The 14,649-nt window shown below is 48.8% G+C and overlaps 3 protein-coding genes across 4 annotated transcripts in view; 1 reads left to right on the top strand and 2 right to left on the bottom strand.

Moving 5' to 3' along the window:
- Window positions 1-4,980: 4,980 nt before the first annotated feature.
- Window positions 4,981-6,478, bottom strand: DPEP2NB (DPEP2 neighbor; the record flags this gene model as incomplete). Its single annotated transcript, XM_080828237.1, has 2 exons — window positions 4,981-5,285; window positions 6,412-6,478. The coding sequence occupies 2 exons, from the start codon at window positions 6,476-6,478 to the stop codon at window positions 4,981-4,983; spliced, it is 372 nt and encodes a 123-aa protein (XP_080684363.1).
- A 3,203-nt stretch (window positions 6,479-9,681) lies between these two features.
- On the bottom strand, window positions 9,682-11,534 carry DDX28 (DEAD-box helicase 28). Its single transcript, XM_080827953.1, has one exon. It carries the CDS (start codon window positions 11,523-11,525, stop codon window positions 9,909-9,911), a length of 1,617 nt encoding a protein of 538 aa, XP_080684079.1. The 5' UTR covers window positions 11,526-11,534; the 3' UTR covers window positions 9,682-9,908.
- A 36-nt stretch (window positions 11,535-11,570) lies between these two features.
- Window positions 11,571-14,649, top strand: part of DUS2 (dihydrouridine synthase 2) — a 51,272-nt gene continuing 48,193 nt past the window's right edge. The window contains exons 1-2 of one of the 2 annotated variants that reach the window (XM_080827951.1): window positions 11,652-11,672; window positions 14,249-14,324. The gene's annotated coding sequence lies outside the window, so the exon portion shown is untranslated. Of the gene's footprint in view, window positions 11,673-14,248; window positions 14,325-14,649 lie in introns of both variants that reach the window. The other variant, XM_080827950.1, reaches the window with a different exon arrangement.

Genomic DNA, 14,649 nt, shown 5'->3' with positions numbered 1-14,649 from the left:
TTTTAACAACAGTCCACAAGGTAGGTTTTTTTGTTGTTGTTTTTTGTTTTCAAAGATTTTTATTTATTTGACAGAGAGACCACGAGAGAGGGAACACAAGCAGGGGGAGTGGGAGCTGACGAAGGAGGCTTCCTGCTGAGCAGGGAGCCCAGTGCGGGACTCAGTCCCAGGGCCTGGGGTCATGACCTGAGCCAAAGGCAGATGCTTAACGACTGAGCCACCCAGGCGCCTCCACAAGGTAGGTTTTTAACCAGCCTCATTTTCTAGGTGAGAAAATTGAGGTTCAGCTCAATGAAGCTGGCTGATGGAGCTGGGATCCGGAACCAGAATTCCCTTACTCTTAGATATTTTCGGCTTTGAGCCCTCTGATTCATTTCTCCATCTCGGACCACTCTGGGTCCGAGGCAGTTGCCTCAACTAACGACGCCCTTTCTTGACCTCTGTGCCCCTCTGTCTGGAGACCTCCCTGAACCCACATCCAGAACACTGGGCAGGGGAATTCATATTTTGGGGGGCAACTTGTGAGGACAATGGGACTGAGTTTGTGGTGGAGGAATGTACTTAGCTTTCTGATGTCCAGGGCTCTCTGGGACCCCAGGCCAGAGCTACTCGGGCGTTCTTTTGTTTTGTTTTGTTTTGTTTTTTAATCTCTTTGGGCGTTCTCTCTGTGGGTACTCCAGGCCCTGAGGGGTGAGAACTTTGGAGAATGACTACCAGCCATTTGGTAAGGTCTGTCCTGTCTGCTTCTGCACATGCCACTCATCTCCTGTTCCCTACTGCCAGGCTCACCAAAGTTGGACTGGACTGGCCTTGTCTTCAGTGTGGCTTCATGGGACGTAAGGCAGCCATCTGGGGAAGCCAGCAGTGGCAGAGAGAGAAACCTCCTGGCCCAAAGTTGGAACCCGCCTTGAACATGGCTGAAGGGGAGGAAAGGTAGGGGGGCTAGCAGCTGCACGTGCTCTCATGGCCAAGTCCAACTGAGGTTCCGTGGACTTCTTGTCTTCCAGCTGCTGCCTCTCTCACCAGGAGAGGGTTCAAGTCCTTCCCATCATCTCTTTGTCTAGACATTCCCTACTGATCATTCCCTGGGGCTGGCCCTGTGCTAGGATATGCCATGAAGGGGCTGGACAAGTTTCCAGTTATCTACCACATCTTCTAACAGAGGCATCTGGGCGAATGGGCTGTGTGCACGCCAGGTGCTGGGAACTAGCTCTGACCAAATATTTATGATGTGGCATATGTGATTTTTTTCAGGTAACCTCAAGTTCAGACTTGCTGTCCCTTTGCTCAGCCTAGCCTGCTTATCTCTGAGGCCCATCTGACTGGCAACAACAGGCTGTACACAGCACACCCTGCCTCAGAGCCCCCCTGTACTCATGTGTTCATGCATGTTGGCTGCCCTCCCTACCACCTGCTAATTTATGCTTTGAAGCTGACCCCCTGCACCCTGAGTCCTCACTGATTCCAAATCTGGCTGAATGCACCTGAGAGGCTTTTATTTTTTATTTTTTAAATTTATTTTATTAAAAAAGATTTTATTTATTTGACACACAGCGATAGCGCGAGACAGAGCACAAGCAGGGGGAGTGGCAAGCAGGCAGAGGGAGAGGGAGAAGCAGGCTCCCCGCTTAGCAAGGAGCCTGATATGGGGCTCGATCCCAGGGCCCTGGAATCATGACCTGAGCGGAAGGCACATGCTTAACCAACTAAGCCACCCAGGTGCCCCACCTGAGAGGCCTTTAAAAAAAAAATTTCCTAGGGGGGCACCTGGGTGGCTCAGTGGGTTGAGCCACTGCCTTTGGCTTGGGTCATGATCTCGGGGTCCTGGGATCAAGCCCCGCATCAGGCCTCTGCTCAGCGGGGAGCCTGCTTCCCCCTGCCTCTCTGCCTACTTGTGATCTCTCTCTCTCTCTGTCAAACAAATAAATAAAATCTTAAAGAAAAAATTTCCTAGGGTGCCTGGATGGCTCAGTTGGTTAAGTGACTGCCTTCAGCTCAGGTCATGATCCCAGAGTCCTGGGATCGAGTCCCACATCAGGCTCCCTGCTCCATGGGGAGTGTGCTTCTCCCTCTGACCTTCTCCCCTCTCATGCTCTCTCTCACTGTCTTTCTCTCAAATAAATAAAATCTTAAAATAATTTTTCCTTTATTAGGGTAATTTCAAACAAAAAAATAGAAGAGTATATTGAACCCTTTTGTACTAGTCGTTCAGCTTCAACAATTATGGATGGCTCATCTTGTGCTTTTTTTTTTTTTAAGATTTTATTTATTTAGGGGCGCCTGGGTGGCTCAGTGGGGTAAAGCCTCTGCCTTCGGCTCATGTCATGATCCCAGGGTCCTGGGATCGAGCCCCCACATCAGGCTCTCTGCTCAGCAGGAGGCCTGCTTCTCTTCCTCTCTCTGCCTGCCTCTCTGCCTACTTGTGATTTCTGTCTGTCTTTATTTGACAGACAGATCTAAGTTTTCATCTCTAAAAGATCATGGCTCTTTTAAAAAGACAACGACCATACCATTATGGCACCTAAAAGAGTCACAATACTTGCTTAATATCATAATCTATCTATCATGTTCAAATCTCCCCGATGGCCTTATTTTTAAATAGTTTTAATTACAACGTAGATAAGGCCACCCACATTGCATTTGGTGGTTACGTCTCTTAATCCATTGGTTCCTCTTCCTTCTCCCTTCCTTGCAATTTATTTGTTGAAAAAATCAGGTCCTTTGTCCTTTAGAGTTTTCTGTCTTGGAATTTGCTGACTGCGTCCAGAGTGTCATTTCACAGGTCCCTCTGTCACTTGTATTTCCTATAAAATCACGGTTATGGGAAAAATTTAAAACCACAGGTTTCCACATCCCACCCTAAAAATGTATTTAGTAGGACTGGTGTAGGTACTGGGGATCTCTAGTTTTCCTGAGAGCCCAGATTAAGTCTGTTTGCCTCATGTTTGGGAATTGCCAACCTACCCGACTCCTCCAGGATCGCAGATCTTCCTCAGTCACACCAAGTATCAGAGAGCAGCACGAGGGTCTAATCTCCAGCAGTGGGTAGTGGGAGTGGCTGCAGGAAGAGGCATTCACTGTCTTTTGGGGGTTAACGGAGGCTTGCAGTGGGAACTCCCCAGGGCCTGTGCCTCTTTCCTCTAATGTAGGTTAGGGAAACTTCTTAAATTATCAGGACCTTTCCCGGCCTTGAGGGTCTGGAAGAGGAGCAACACTCATGCTGGTATGGCCCTCGAGGGTGAGTGTGCTGTCCACAGGGAGAGGGGCTTCACCTGGGCCTGAGGGCTACAAGCTGCTGACAGTGCCCACTTTGGATCCAGGATGCTAAGGCAGGTAGACCTGGCACACAGGCCTGCAACACACCCTGTACTCTTCCTTCTCTGCTGATCTTCCCCCACCCCCACTCCCTAGGACCAACGGTCCCCTTCCCTAGGACCAACGGTCCCCTTAACTGCTGAGAGAGACATTCCGCTGGTAACAGCCAGCTCCCCACTGCCATGGCAGTCGGAATGATATTTTTAGCATCTATATCTGAGCATTTCACTACCCTGCTCATCTTCCCGTGACTTCCCATCACACTTAAGATCCACATTCCTCACCGTAGCTGACGAGGCCTACTGTGGTCTGGCCCATGCCTGCTTCTCGAACCACATCTTTTATTCTTGTCTTTTCCCTCTGGCCACACTGGCCTTTCAGTTGGTCCTAGAACAGGCCAGCCTCACTTCTGCCTCAGGATCTTTGCACCTGCCATTTCCTCCTCCAGTACTTCACATCTTCACTGAGCTGTCCCCTCCTCGAAGAAGCCTCCCCTTACTACCTTGTGGAACCTAGCATGCCCCTCATCACTCTACTCTTTTATCTCATTTTACTTTTATTGCACTTATATTTGAAATTATATCCTTTGTGTCTTCCTTTAGTTTGTGGATGCCTTGAGGAGAGGGGCTTCAGTCGTCTTTTTCACTAATATAGCCCGAGCAACTAGTAGGTGCTCAATAAATGTTTGTGGAGTAAATGGATAGATGGGTGGATTGACAAAGTCTTCTCAGACCTGCCTCTCATCTTCTCACACACACATACACACACGCACGCACACGCATGCATGCACATGTGCACACGGAGAGGGAAGTTCTCACCAGGCTCTTCATAAAGAACCTGTTCGGGTCCTGCCCTGTCGGCACAGGTGTAGAGAGCCGCACCATTAGAAGCTGTACTCGGGTCCTTTTTGGAGGCAGAAGGTCTGACTACAGGTTCCCCATGTGGGAATGTACTTCAAGGGAAGAGAGGGGTTTGGGGCCTGGCCTTGGACAAGCTGGATTTCAAGTCAAATATGTTAGACAAAATCGTTTTATTGAACAGTCAGAAATCCCCCTGGGGCCAGAAAGGGCTGGGAATGAAGGAGCACATGAGCCTCAGTGGTGGTGACACCCAACTCTCTCCATTTTCTTCCTGCCCTGGGGAGCGGGTCTTCCTGGGTCTCTTTATTCTGCTTCCTGGAACTCCAGACAGGGGCTCCCTGGGTAGACACAAATTGCTTTTTTCAGTTTCAAAAAGCCTGGCTCCTCTTGGTTTGGGTTGATGGCTGCTGGCAATGACTCAGGGCAGGAGTCCATCTGATAGATGGGCCTCTGATGATACCAGTCTGAACCCTCTCTCTGCTCCGGGATCCTTGTTGGCTCAAAGAATATAGACTTTTCTTTCTTCTTCCCAAGAAGGGACTCTGGAGTATTGAGCAGAGAAACACCAGGTTTTCTTCCAGGCCAGTTTCAGCCCTGGGATGTTCAGAGCAGCCTCTCATTTCAAGCCTCAGTTTCTAAGGCTCCTTGTCTATAGCCAGTTGGTATGGAAGGAGGCTCCTGGCTGACGAAGGCTCAGACAGAATGGCTCAGGTTCTAATCTCCAGTGATGGGCAGTGGGGTTCACTGCAGGAAGAGGCATTAGCTGTCTTGGGTGGTTAAACATTTGCCCTCCCTGGAGAGCGGCTCAGCCAGCAAGCTTCTGTGGGGTCATCCTCCTGCCACCATGCTGTAATCGCCGAATTTTGGGGCTGGAGCAACCTAGGTCTTTATCCGACTCTGTGAGAGCTCGACGTCTCTTGGGAGCCCGGCTGGGAATTGGTTTCTCTGCTTCCACCTTTGCTGGGGTGGCCACAGGAGCATCCCCATAGGTCCGGTAGCCACCAACCAGGCAGTATGTCTCCCCATGCCAGCCCACTTGGGTTTCTCCATACCCTCGGTAGAGGACATGGTAGTGACCAGGTGTAGGAGGAGAAGTGGGAGCCACTGCTGCTGGAAGGAAAATCAGATCTCATCAGCCGTTTCTGCTACATACAGTGACCTGCCAGGACCTCCCCTCTCATGTCTCTCCCAGTTTCTGGCTGAAGCCCTTTAATCTGCTCTGTATACAAAACACAACCTTGGCCTATCACCTCTGTGAGTTCCCTAGAGAAGGAATATGGCTGCAGAAGTGATTCTGTGGAGCTCAGAGCAGCCGCAGGAGACCAGGAAATCTGTTCCCTGTTCTCAGAGGAAACCGTAGAACCTGAAAACAGTTATCACCAGGATCCTTTCCATCTCTCCCACAGCAGAAAAAAGCATTTCTTAAGGTCTGTTACTTCTGAGGCTTTAATGGAAAAACCTTTCAGGTATTGGAAAAGTAATATAAATGGGCTAAAACCCCTCCCACTTTGGCAACTCCTCTTGGGCCCCATTCCATTGCCTTTTCCAACCACACTGACCTCTAGCCCTCTGATACTTTTACCTAGATTAGAAAAAGGCCAAATGTGCAGGCCGAGTGACCAGGAGCCTCAGAGCCAGATTTTAGATAGGAAGTCTAGGCTCACGTCAACCTAACCTCCTAGGACACTATTTCGTCAGCCCTCCTGTCTTGTATCACTCATCTCTCTCCGTGGCTCTTCCGTTCTTCCCACCGATATGACACCACCTTTCCCCAAGTACTCAGCTGCTCAGTCTGGGATGTTTCTGAGGGAACCCTTGTGCACGTCTATGCGACAGCACGGTGAAGCTTCCTGGCTTTGAAGCGGAGATTCACGAGGAGGCCTCAACAGTTCTTCCTCAACCTGCCCCATTTATCACTTGCGGACAAAAATTCACTTGACTTTTGCTAAGAGGCCAATTGGAAAGGGGCAGAATGGAAGAAGCTTGTAGCCTAAAAGGAAAGGCTGCATTTATAAACATTAGAACCTTTCTGAATAGTTGCCCAAGGGATGAAGTTTCACTTCTCGGCAGTGAGCAGGAACACCGTAAGTCCCTCAGGGGGCCCCAGGCCACTTGTATTAGTTAAAGCTGGTTAAGTTCTGAGGTGTGGTGGGCAAGCCCAAAAGGAACTTGTGGTAGCCAGGTGGAGTTGTGTGTACACCAGGGACTCTTGGACAGGTGCCTGGCCTAAGCCTACCTGCTGTGCTGCCCTCCCAGGGGACAGAGGACAAGTTAGAATGAATATAGAAGATCCGGTCAGACATTCTCAGGCAACCAAACAGATTGGTATCTGGTAGAGAACTGGTAGGAAAGTTTCCCCGAGAGCACCACGTTTGCGTAGTTACCCTGCCATGGAAACTGTGAAAAGGCCTGTGAGGTCATCACTACCCAGTGAGGTCACATAAGGACTCTGTGACTTGAGGGACAGGTTTCAGGCTCTCAGCGTTTTGTGGAGGAGAGCAGGGTGGAGGCAGAGAAGCACCTTGCTGGGGCCCTCACACTTCTCTCCCCAGCCAGCCCTAGTGAAGTAAACACTCCTCATGGAGCATACCTGTGAGCTGGCACAGTCCCAGGGACCGAAAAGGGCAAGGGAAACCCACATTCTGCGATTGGCTTGAGCGGCAAGGTTAACCTAAGAGACAACTAGGTTGTATGGCACTGACCCTAAGTATTCAACAGCTGGAGAGGCAGAGATTTGTGTAGAAGGCTCTTTGGCAGTGGGTCTGAAGGATAAGTTAGATTTGGACCCATGGAGCAGAGATGAAGACGTTCCAGCTGGGAAGAATAAAAGCAAAGACAAGCTCTTCTTGAACTTGTCCTGCTCCAAATGTAAATTCATAGAACCCTCACATTTTTACAACTGAGGACTCGAAAAACCAAGAGGTTAAGGGGGCCTATGCAAGGTTGCATAAGTAGCGGAGAAGTGCTCTGCTCTATGGTAGGGCTTCAAGTCGGACTCTGAATTTGTATTTGATAAGAATGTGAGGACAAGCTCATCACATTTCAAAGTGACACTGGGAGAGATGTTAAAGGTGCTCCAAGGCAAAACGAGGGTCCTGAATGGCTTCACAAAGTGGGGATGATGGGCCCACTTTAGTATAAAATTCAAAACAAATTCATGGCAAAATGACAATACAAAATGACAATTTAATTATTACATTCATCTCTCCCCACAAAAAACAAATACTGTAATAACAATCCTACCACTGACAGGATCAAGTGTGGGATCAGCAGAAGTGAGTGAAAAACATGGTCAAACTGTGAAGAGATGTTACAAAAGCTGATATTGGGTCCCACTCAGAGGTGGAGGAAAGACAGCTTTGCCCTTAGCCTGATCAGGCCCACAGGAAGGAACCATATTTGGGGCAGCCTTGGATATAGTACAGCCAAGAACCTCCCAGCAATGAGAGATAAGCTTCCTTAGGAGGGGATCCCCTCTTGCTGACCTTGAATATGCAAAGATGGAATGCTTGTTTCCCAGGGCACTTGCAAAGGGGATGTGTGCTGGAGGTAGAAAATGACAGGACTACTATTTGAGAGGTTGGGCAACCCTGGTCGAGAACCACATCATCTTCTTTCTATTCCAGGGTTGGTTGAATTAATGTGATGCGTGTTAGAGGACACAGGAAGTCAGGCCTGATTAGAGTGGACTGCCCTTGGGGAGAGCTAGGAGGATAAATGTGAAGGGGAGAGCGGTGGAGGAGGTTGTTTCTGGCAGGTGGGCCAGCAGAAGACCACTTAGATTCTCCCAAAGCTCCAGAGAGATTATTTGTCTGAGAACATCATTCTGACCTGGAAAGGTTACTGAAGGCTTATCAGGACCTGGCTGCATCTCTAGGGAAGGCAGAAGAGAATAGACAAATGGTTGAGTTCAGGAATCTGTAATTTTTAAAAGATTTTATTTATTTGACAGACAGAGATCACAAGTAGGCAAAGAGGCAGGCAGAGAGAGAGAGGGGGAAATAGGCTCCCTGCCAAGCAGAGCCCGATATAGGGCTCGATCCCAGGACCCTGAGATCATGACCTGAGCTGAAGGCAGAGGCTTAACCCACTGAGCTACCCAGGCACCCCTGTAATTTTCTTTTTTTAGGATTTTATTTATAAATAATCTCCATATCCCTCATGGGGCTTGAACTCACAATACAGAGACTGAGTCACACGCTCTACAGACTGAGCCAGCCAGGTGGCCCTGGAATCCCTATTTTTAACAGTACTGCCAGAGTGATCCATGGATAGAATTACCAAATTATTGTCCAAACTGGGTTGCTTTTGAGAGTCAAAGTGAGCAATATTGAAAGTTGGTATATAACTCAACCCTTAGTGCAGGTAGACCAGATTCTGTCATACTTGTGAGTATGATTTTGAGGAAGTTCCTTTAACCCCCTGAGCCTTGAACTTCTTCATATGAAGAAGAGAGCTATGATTGTGCATTTAGTACAATATTCTCTCCTGAGAGATTGCCCTGGGCCCATTTCTTTTCTCTGCAACCTCATCATTTTCAGTGTGCAAGTATTTTGTTTTGTGAAGTATTTGACTCTCAACTGTGCATTTCTTTAGGCTTGTAGAATGATGCAGAAACTGGAACCTAGAAGCAGAGAATGCTATATGTTTATTTTGCCAGTTTTGTAAAAAGTTTAATCCTCTTTTCTCTTCCCCTGCCACAAGAGATGAGAAAGAAGGTAGAGCCTGGAAATGCACACCAATACTTCTGTGTCAGTCTGTCTGTCTTCTATTCTTCTGCCAGTATGTCCCAGAGAGATTTCACCAAGAATGCCCAAGCTTGCCATGGGCACTGTTGAAGAACATCTGCTAGTCACATCCCTGTTCCTTTCTCTGGGATGCTTAATGGATGTTTTTGGGGGCAAGAAATAAAATCCGTTTACTAATTGAACAGCAATGGAACGGGACACCTTGGTGGCTCAGTTGGTTGGTCATCTGCCTTTGGCTCCAGTCATGATCTCAGGGTCCTGGGATCGAGCCCCACATCAGGCTCCCTGCTCAGTGGGGAGCCTGCTTCTCCTTCTCCCTTCGTCCCTCTCTGCTTGTGCTTGCTCTCTCAAATGAACAAAAACTTTAAAAAATAATAAAAATAGGGGCACCTGGGTGGCACAGTGGGTTAAAGCCTCTGCCTTTGGCTCAGATCATGGTCCCAGAGTCCTGGGATCGAGCCCCGCATGGGGCTCTCTGCTCAGCGGGGAGTCTGCTTCCTCCCACCCCTCTCTGCCTGCTTCTCTGCCTACTTGTGATCTCTGTCAAATAAATAAATAAAAAATCTTAAAAAAGAAAAAAAGATATTCTTCCAAAAAAAAATAAAAATAATAATAAAACAGCAATGGAAGTGCCTCAGTCCCAGATGTGTTGTTTGGAGTGTGAATCTTCTCACAATCCAATGAATTCTACCCCAGTGGTAACTATTATTAGAGGAGCCCCATAAATACATCATTTACTGTTAGGAATTATGACATAATACAATGCCAAAAATCTACTTTATTTTTCAGAACTCATGTGAAAGACTACAAAGAACCATGCTCACTCTGCAGTGCTGGTCCATCTACCTTTGGAAGCCAGAAACAGCTCACCAGGCCTTGAGAGAGGTGACTGGCTGCCCAGTGCATCCTACTGACAAGTGTGCTCACCCACCCAGGACAAAGGGAAAGATTCCTATTAATGGCATCACATTTAAGCTGGCTGCCATCAGATTTGCTGGGTCAAAGGCTCTCTCACTGAGGACCCAAGTCCTGGAAGACTTCTCCTCCGGCGCGCTGCCAGCTCAATCTTCTGAACCAGGTTTACATCCCAGGGATGGGTCACAAAGCTGATGACGGTGCCAGGCACCTCGCTTCCTACACGGCCCACCCTACCGGCTCTGTGGATGTAGTCTTGCAGGGTGAGAGGGAAATCATAATTGACAACTAGCTCTACATGGGTGCTGTCCAGGCCCCGAGACGCTATGTCTGTGCAGAGGAGTATGTCTCGGGAGCCCTCCTGGAAGCACTGGAAGATGCCTGCCCTCATTGAGGCTGGCATTTGTCCCTGCAGCCTTAGATGTTGGATTTTGTGGTCATCCAGAATATATCCCAGCCAATTCACAGTGCTGGAGCTATTACAAAACACGAGCACAGTTCCCGAGGGGCTAGACCTGTATGCTCTGTCATGCTGCTTGAGAATCTGCACCAACTCAGTCACCTTCTCTGCTCCCTTCAGCCTCATAAATGTCTGTCTAACATGAGGCATGATGCAGTGGAGCTTGGAGCTGGTGATGGTGGTCAGAGAGTCTGGGCTGGCAACTTTACTTAGCAGCTGGCTTACACCTTCTGGAAATGTGGCCCCCACCAGCACTAACTGAGCTTTGGGATTGAAGGGGTCTTTTAAGTCAGCAGGATCTTCTGCTATATGGCTCTTCTCCAAGATGTAGTCCACTAGTTCCAGGAAGCTTTCATCCAATAGTGTGTCTGCCTCATCCAACACCAAGTAGGAGAGCTGCCTCAGGGTGATTAGTTGACCTTTCAGGGCCTTCCACAGAGCTCCTGGAGTGGCCACTAGTACATCTGCTGAGGGTTGTCTGGACAGTTGCAGCCGGATCCTACTCATGCCACGGCCTCCCTCTAGCTCCCTCACGTGGAGGCCCAAGAAGACGCCCAAGGGCTGGGCCACCGCCCGCACCTGTTCGGCTAATTCTCGCGAAGGCACAAGGACCAGGCCTCGAGGAGCTGGTATACTGTGCGAATCCAAGCTTGGCCGGCCCAAGAGCCGCTGAAGCAGAGGTAGTAGGTATCCAAGAGTCTTGCCACTGCCGGTTTCCGCAGCGCAAAGGATGTGACGGCCGCGAAGTAGAGGGGGTATGGTGCGCGACTGCACGGTTGTAGGCCGAACGACTTCAGGAGCTGCCTCCTGTAGTGCATGCAGCACGCGGGGTTCCAGACCCAGAGCCGCGAAGCTGCCCTCGGACGGGTTCCGCAGCGCTGGTGCCTCATGTTGCGCTCGCTCGATAGAGAAGTAGTCCCTGCGGGAGCGCCGATTCTTCCAACCACGCGAAGCTAGTGGCGCGCGCTCCCAACCGCCCAGCGTGAGGCGCGCCGGCTGGTTCAACTCTGGCCGCCGCGCCGAGATCAGCAGCGGGCCAGGTCGCGCCAGCACCAGCTTCGGGGAACTCCGTCCGCTTTGCTGCTGTTCCTGCCGCCGCTGTAGAGCCCGCGGTATGCGAACTACTGGCAGGGGCTCGTCCGGACCGCGGACCGCTAGGTCCCGTCGAGGTGCCCAAAGCAACCGAACCGCGAGCCGCAGGACCCGCATCGGCCGCGCCAGAGCCATAGTGCCTTGGTGTGCGAGAGGCGCACGGCAATGACGTCACGGGCGCGCAAGGCCTCCAGGACGGTGTCTGGCACGGCTCAGCAAGGCTCGTGGAGTTGGCTAACCCTGAGGAAGGAGGGAGAGTCTGCAAAGTTCAACTGCGGCGAGGTCTGTAGGTCCGAACAGGGGTTGGCGACATCCAGACCCGGACCAACCTTGGGGAAACGGGCTCGATGAAGGCAGCCTCTGGGGTCTGGCGCGACGAGGCAGTGGGGGCCTGGTCTTATGGACAGGGGGGCGGAGGGCTTCTGGCGATTGGGTGTCCGAGCCTTGCCATTCTCCTTTATCGCTCCCACCGCTTCCTTGATGGCTTGTCAGTGCTGGTCTCCTCCCGTAAATTCCGAGGGTGCGGTGGTGTTTTCCCAGATGTGGTCCCCGTGCAAGGTCTGGTGGTAAATGTTTATTGAGAGTCTGAATGTATGGTCAGGCCTGGGGGAGAAGACAAGGGCCAGGTGTCTTAGCTCTAGGTGCCCACCCGCCTCTTCCCTCGGCCAAGAGCTGAGAGCCCCCAGGGCAAGCTGATGGCCTGTGAAGTGGAAGGTAAGATCTTCAGGCTTTATATCAAGCAGAACTTTCTCTTTGTACTTTCTCCCCTTTTTCTTCTTCTTTTTTTTTATTTTAAAGTTTTTTTTTTTTTAAGATTTTTACTTATTTATTTTACAGACAGAGATCACAAGTAGGCAGAGAGGCAGGCAGAGAGAGAGGAAGGGAAGCGGGCTCCCTGCTAAGCAGAGAGCCGGATACGGATGCGGGGCTTGATCCCAGGACGCTGGGATCATGACCTGAGCCGAAGGCAGAGGCTTTAACCCACTGAGCCACCCAGGCGCCCCTTTTTCCCCCTTTTCAGTTGAGGTTCGCTCTCCATTCTCTTGCCTCCCCTGCCAACTTTTCATCCTGAAGCTACCATTCTTGCGGCACACTCACCTCCACTGGCTTCTCAGATACCTAAATTGTTTAAATAGGGGCCCTTCTAATCTACTGAGTGATCAGATATGTGGCTTGCCTCACATAGCCCTGGTCAGACAGAATATTTTACTTGAATTCAGATGTTCAGGTTGAAAAAAAACCCCTTATCTTTTTCTGATTGACTTACTTCACTTAGCATTATACCCTCTAAATCCATCCATGTTGTTGGAAATGGCAAGATTTCATTCTTTTTTTAATAGTTAATATTCCAGTGTGTGTGTATACCACATCTCCTTTATCCATTCATCTATCAGGGGACACTTGGGTTCCTTCTATAATTTAACTGTTGTGAACAATGCTGCAGTAAACATAGGGGTGCATATATTTTTTTGACTTCATGTTTTCATATTCTTTGCATAAATACCTAGTACTGGAATTGCTGGATCATATGGCAATTCTATTTTTAATTTTTTGAGAAAGTTCCATACTATTTCCACAGTGGCTGCTCCAGTTTTAATTTCCACCAACAGTGCAGGAGGGTTCTTTTTTCCTCCACATCCTCACCAATGCATGTTATTCCCCAAAAGATAAATACTTCTGAAGTTTCAAATGCCATTTTGATACATAAGTAGACTTTCTGGAAAGTTACCATTAAACCTGCAGAGGAGAGTTTTGAGTAGTGACAGATGAACAGAGTCATTGGATAGAGCAGTGGCTCTCAAGTGAGGGTGATTTTGCCCCTGCCCCACCCCGGGACATTTGACAGAGTTTGGAGACATTTTCATTTTTTATTTTTTTGAAGATTTCATTTATTTATTTGTCAGAGAGACTACAAACAGCTGGAGCGGCATGCAAAGCAGGCAGAGGGAGATGCAGACTCCCAGCTGAGCAAGGAGCCCAGTGTGGGACTCAGTCCCAGGATCTTGGGATCATGACCTGAGCTGAAGGCAGCCGCTTAACTGACTGAGCCACCCAGGCATCCTGAGCATGGAGACATTTTTAGTTGTCACATCTGGGAAGGTGCTACTGGCATCTAGTGTGCAGAGGCCAGGGATGTTGCTCAACATTGTACAATGCGCAGGAAAGCCCCCAACAAAAAAGGATTATCTGGCCCAATAGGTGACTGTGTGTTGTTGAGAAGCCCTGCATAGAGTAAGAGGACTGAAGAATGGCTGAGGTTACAGGTGCTTTTACTATAGGTAGGCGCGTTTGACAAGCTCTTTCACTGGCTCTTCCTCACCCTCAGAATCTGTAGCAAGTCCATTGATGCCATTGCTTGCTTTGACCTTGGGATTAGGAATGTTGCGGGCCCCGTAGGTCATAAACACAAGAAAAAGTGATTCAAGGGAGTGAAGCTGGAGAAGAGAAGTTTAGAGAGAACAAGACCGTCCTTATGGATCTGGGGAATGTGCCAAATGGAAAAGAGATGAGGTGTGCTGTGAGGTGTACTACTCCAGAAGGCAGAACAAGGACTCATAAGTAATAGGCAGATGCTAAATTTGATATAAAGAACTGCTGTAACAACTAGAATTGCCCAGATCTGTCTTGAGGGTGCTGAGTTTTAAATCACTGAAAAGTTCATATCCAGGCCAGATGACTGCTGGTTGGCAATATGGTAGAGGGGAGTTGATACAAAGGACACTCTAAGATATTGTGATTCTATACTACTTCTATGATTCTTTTCAGGAACTCAGGGCTCCTTGTTCCTTATCTATGTAGCTTCCTGGACATCTGACTCAACAGATTTTATCCATTTACATGTGCCACTGTTTTTTCAGATAAAAACAAACTCTTACTTTGCACCAAGCCAGAACAGATACGCTGAAGGAATTATCAGAAAAGAATAATACATTGGTATGTACTTGCATTTGGGTTCTGCCCAAATATTTGGGACAAGGAAGCTGGTTAATATATGGCTGCTTTCTCACCATGCTCAAGCCCTGACAATATGATTAATTCAAAATATCATAAGGGTTGGAATCTGTCTGAGCCAGTCTCTGCTCATGGCCCTTAATTTCTCTTTGTCGGTTCATCAGCCACTGAATAAGGCTCCTCTCTTTTCCTTCTGCTCACATCGAGTAACCTCTAGTTGTTATTGAGATACATGTTGTATATTACAGTGCTTTAGAAATAAGAAAGTTTTACTTATTGTAGAAAGAATGTAAGCTCCTGACAGCAG

This window comes from Martes martes (assembly GCF_963455335.1).
Source record: "Martes martes genome assembly, chromosome: 17".
NCBI classification, from domain to species: Eukaryota; Metazoa; Chordata; class Mammalia; order Carnivora; family Mustelidae; genus Martes; species Martes martes.
Note: the sequence above shows the minus strand (reverse complement) of the source record. Positions and strands in the feature narration are given on the sequence as shown.